Source organism: Ceratina calcarata, unplaced genomic scaffold (assembly GCF_001652005.2).
Source record: "Ceratina calcarata isolate Rehan_Ccalc_2016 unplaced genomic scaffold, ASM165200v1 scaffold90, whole genome shotgun sequence".
Taxonomy (NCBI): Eukaryota; Metazoa; Arthropoda; class Insecta; order Hymenoptera; family Apidae; genus Ceratina; species Ceratina calcarata.
The window spans coordinates 359,318-364,253 of record NW_017180369.1 but is presented as its reverse complement, the minus strand read 5'-3'; the positions used below and the strand labels follow the sequence as shown (position 1 = coordinate 364,253).

Genomic DNA, 4,936 nt, shown 5'->3' with positions numbered 1-4,936 from the left:
CTATAATAACAAATTGAACATGCTAGCATTGTTTAAGTGTATGGCCTATACATCCTTAAATTTTTCTCGTTAATACTTCCCTCGAACGCCTAACTGACTTCCCGTTGTCGATCCCTCCACGGAATAACAGTATATTGTTAATTTGATCGCATCTACGAAACGCTCGGGGCGAGAATTGGAAATGTTGCGCAACGATTCTACGACCTTCCGTTTAAGCTCAAAGTATTCAAATCGTTGTCGCTTCCTGGTTGCCTTAATTAAGAGCGGCCTGAACGTCTGAAAACGGTCGAGAGACGAGCGGGTCTCGCTGGTACCCCATAACAAACGGTCAAAACTGGTCGACTGATTTCTAGGCGGTACCAGCGTTGCTCAATACTTTCAGGAACTAGTTTTAATTAGTCAAAATAACAACGTTGACTCACGGGTGAAACTCATTTGGTTGAGAAACGTTTCGCGCGAGCTTCCCATTATTTTAATTTAATCGTTACTCGAGTATCTTCAGTCGATCGGATTATGCATTTCGAGCTTGCATCCTACGTTTTGCAAATTTTTTTTTTTTAACGAGCATCCAACCGGCCGGGCATTTTCTGCCAACGCCGCCAATTAAAACACGATCGACCCGTTGAACCGGGTTCTCGAGTCATCACGGTCACCGGCAATCGTTGCCCGCAATTATTTCTTTTTTTGTACACGTTTTCGTTCGCGACAGCTACTAAATTGGAGTCGTTACGTTAACGACGGTAAGTTCGTTTAATTGATAGCCCGCGGCGAGCAAGGGGGCCAACGCGGAACGATAAATCACATTTGCAACGTATCGCTTTTTACCCGACTCGATTAAACGGCATTCGCGATCGGAATCCTCCCGGTTATCCGTTCGCGCCGATAATTCGTTGTTTGTTCTTTTGATTAATGAATAATGAATAGACAACGAGCCACGTTCACTCTCTGATTTATAGAACGTCGAAGTTTCATAAATAAAAGGTAGAAGCAGATATGCGTTTCGATAGATCGTCTCGTTTTCGTTTGGGCCCTCGAGTGCAACGTTTCATTTTTTTTTTTTACTTTATTTCGGAGTTTTACGTGAACGGGAGACGAGCTTACCCGATTCGTCGACGAAGATGCTGATCCTTGGCTCGTGATCAGCTTCGAACCGATCGCCGCCAAACAGAGAAAAATGAGTCACGTCCTCGTTCCTGTCTGTATGTACTTCGCCACGAGGCATTGAACTCCACTCGAAATTTTGATCATGTTCGTCTGTTATGATTGTAAGTGAATTCTGAGGAAGTCGTCGAACTTCTTATCATCATGTTAATACCGAACGTGTTCGATGAATAAATCTAGAGATCTTACGTCTCGTTCTCTGGGCTTCTCATCGATCGATTGTGTAGATTTAAGGAATAATTCTAACATGTCTGCGGGGACGTCGTCGAAGTACCGAGGCTCGTCCTTCGAGTCTCTCTCGTTTGGCGGATTAATCGAATCTTGGACAGGACTCTTCGCGTCCCCTATCCACAAGGACAGTGGCTCGTCTCTCGTAGGTGACAAATTATTCTGCTGGACAGTTTTGAAGACACAGTTAGACAAAAAATCGTTTACAGGATACGTCATTTCATCCTTTTAAAAAATAGGAACGAGTCCTCTTATTTCCTCTTATTTATTTATACGATTGACATTTAAATGGAGTAGGCCTTGTATCGAATTAAACGAGCACTCACGGAATCAGCATTACCCCGATTACCAGCCTGTTCACCCTTCGGAGTTGCGTCGGAATTAACGATCGGAGCGTTCGCCAAGTCCTTGATATGTTCCACTGGCACCACGAGGTATGGTCTGTCGTAGGTATTCTCGATCTTCGGCGGTTGCACCGATAAAAATTGATTGCCCACGTAAAACGGGTATTTGAGAAGGTAATTGAAAAACAGGGAGCGATTCGATTTCCTCAGATTATTCAGGAGCCCCGTTTCCAAAGCCGTGTGCGGTGGCAGTAAAATCCTGTTCGGGACGAGTATTTTCTCGAGGATGCTCGTCAAATTTTTGTCCCGCAAAAAAGACTCGATCTCTTCGACTCGTTTATTCAAATCGTCCGATGTGTTCTGCAATCACGCGAAAACAGTTTTATCGCCGCCGGAACGGTTCGTATTTTTAGCTACGATCGCATCTTTATTATTAGAGATTCTCGTGAAAGATTTTATCGCGCATTACGAAACTCAACGAGACCACCGATCGACAGGAGCGGTTTTACTCGCGCGTCCACTTTGTAAATAATGGAGAACAATTTCCCACCGAACGGACGTTCGACCAAAATTCCGATCGGGCGCTCACCGTTCCGCTGTCTCGAAGTGGGTATGGATTTTCTGTCACCGCACGCGTCGTCGTCGGTAGATCGAGACTGTCGTGCGAGGCTCGTACCCATTTTCGAAATTCTTCGCCGCGCGACGACAGAATCTCCTCGAGCCAGTCCTTGTAGCTGCCGGAGTCGAGGATGTTCTTGATGGATCGGAGCCATTCTTGAAATTGCTGCGAGTCAAAATTACTGTATGGAACGGCGTGCGAAAGGGTGATTCGGGGATCTACGATCGTTACCTTGAAGTCTTTTTGCTGTTCGGCGTTTTTTATCCAAAGCTCGATGGCGTCTAACTCTGTCTTCGAATTTAAGTGATCGAGCCATGATCGAGGCATACTGGTGTTAAAACGTTATCAATTTTAGTTTGTATCATTAGATTTTCTATGTAAGGAAAGGATGTGAATTAAACGAGACTCACTCTGTCCCTTTTTCCAACTCGTCCTGGAATTCGTTCCCACGAGTCTACAAACATTAGACGTTGCAATTAATTAGATGAACTCGTATGAAACTCAGTTCCAAGGGAGACTTTTAAAATCGCGTTTAATTCTCGAGTACCTCGACTTCAGACGTTTCACTCTTGTTTCTCAAGGACCTTCTCGAAAAGGAAGAGGAATCGTTCCTCGCCACTGTCTTTAATTCGCGGCAATACCGTTTAACGTCGCAGCCGTTCATTCCGCAAGGTTCGACGACTTCGGCGTTACACGTCTGCCCCCGTGGGCACATCCATCCGCGACAATGCTCGCTCGTCGCTTCGTCCACTTAACAATTGCAACAGGTTACAACAAACGATTCGTGGCAATTAGTTTATATTCTATTACCGTTCGTCGTTACGCAATCCGGTTCGTGTTTACATGACGGACTTATACAGTTGTTCTCTGGTCTCCGCAGGAAGCATTCGTGCTCCGATGGACAGTTCAAACTTCTGCATCTTCCGAGCCAAAGGTGCACTTCTAAAACAGCGAGTACTTTTACGCCGTGCCAGGAATTCGATTAAAGGGAACGACCGATACTACGAAGACGCTACCCCTGTTCTCCGAGCAGCTTCTTAACAATCTACAAGGTGGTTTCGCGCAGAACGACTCCCGAAGGATGCATTGCTTCCCTTGAGGACACTTGAACCCGGCGCACGACGCGGGACCTTCGTGGAATTCCTTCAGAGATACACATCTTGCCATCTGTTGCTCGCACCCTCGCAATCATATCGTTATCTTAATTTCAAATTGGACTTTTACCCGGGGTAAAATGCTCATTTTGAAAATGAGTTTTAGATAGAATCTTGTATGATTCAAGAAGACGCGCTTACTTGTGTCCCATCGACAGCGGCGTACTTTTATCATGCACACGTGTTTGTAGGGACACTGTACGGTTTCACAGGTAGCAGGACCTCTCAAGGATTCTTAAAACGAACAGCCTCGATTAATGACGAATAGTAAGTAGAATTAATTTCCGAATGCATTATTGGAGAACAACGATTCATTGGAGACTCGACACCGCTTCCGGTGTCTAATCGATTTTCGAAATAGGACACCCACGTACGCGTTCGTCTATACAGTTTACCTGTTCGCGATCCCGCGCAGTACAGCATTCCGGGACAGGGCGGGACCCTACAACGAAATCTTCTATACACGCAGACTTGGTCCGCACTGCAATCGGCGAACATGCATCCCCCAGGGGGTCCGTCGTACGTCTCTGCTGTTCAACGGAGAACCGTGAGTCTTTCGAATCTCCACGATTTATTTAATTTGCCTGTGCTCTCGTTACTGAATTACAAAGCTTCTGTTTCGAAGTTGAACGGGAAATGAAATTTCATAAGACCGATTCGCGAGAAATATTTTATACGAAACACTTGCTTGTTTTTTATTGTACACGAACACGGATCGGGAGTCAATTAATCGCGTAGGCGGAGCACCGTGCAAAATTCGTGAACGATATGAAACAGGCACCAACCTATCTTCTTAGGACCTTGTAAATCGTCACTTGCGATCGGTACCAATAAATTAAACAGTGCGAGGCACACGCAAACGACGTATTGAGCCTCCATCGTCGGAGGAACGTGATATCGGAACGTGAGTCGATTCTGATAACGTGTTCCGAATGCACCGACCACTAGGCAATACGAACGGCAGTTCAGGGAGCTTTCCGGTCTCAGGCTTATCCAAGGCCGGTAAAACGAAATGTTAAAAAAAAGAAGACACCTGAACCACGTCAGCTGCAGTAATTGGTATGCAAAAAATGATATAATCCTTTTGTAACTTGTTTAAAAATTAAATAAAAATCTTGTTAAACATATATCTTACTGTCGAATTATTCACTTGCCCGCTATTCCCATAATGACCAACGCCCATTCCTTAACGAGAACTATAACTCGAAATAATAACGCTGGCCACTATTAAATTAGTCGTATAAGTACGTTAAATTCAGCGCTGCGAAATTCTTGGAAATGACGTCATCAGTAGTACTTAGTGCTACCTCCTATCAACTCATATTCTCCTAATACAAAGTCCGATTTTAGAGAAAAATTTTGCTATCCGAGAATTCTTGGAAATGACGTCATCAGGAGAACTTAGTGCTACCTCTTATACTATCATATTC

At 44.7% G+C, this 4,936-nt stretch overlaps 1 protein-coding gene across 1 annotated transcript in view; it reads right to left on the bottom strand.

Moving 5' to 3' along the window:
- LOC113465134 (uncharacterized) overlaps positions 1 to 4,385 on the bottom strand; it is an 8,964-nt gene extending 4,579 nt beyond the window's left edge. The window contains 10 exon segments of the mRNA XM_026818880.1: positions 1,102 to 1,276; positions 1,351 to 1,554; positions 1,716 to 2,093; positions 2,323 to 2,769; positions 2,906 to 3,102; positions 3,163 to 3,294; positions 3,369 to 3,533; positions 3,648 to 3,740; positions 3,902 to 4,036; positions 4,292 to 4,385. Coding sequence (XP_026674681.1) covers positions 1,102 to 1,276; positions 1,351 to 1,554; positions 1,716 to 2,093; positions 2,323 to 2,769; positions 2,906 to 3,102; positions 3,163 to 3,294; positions 3,369 to 3,533; positions 3,648 to 3,740; positions 3,902 to 4,036; positions 4,292 to 4,385 — 2,020 coding nt within the window.
- Positions 4,386 to 4,936: the final 551 nt, after the last annotated feature.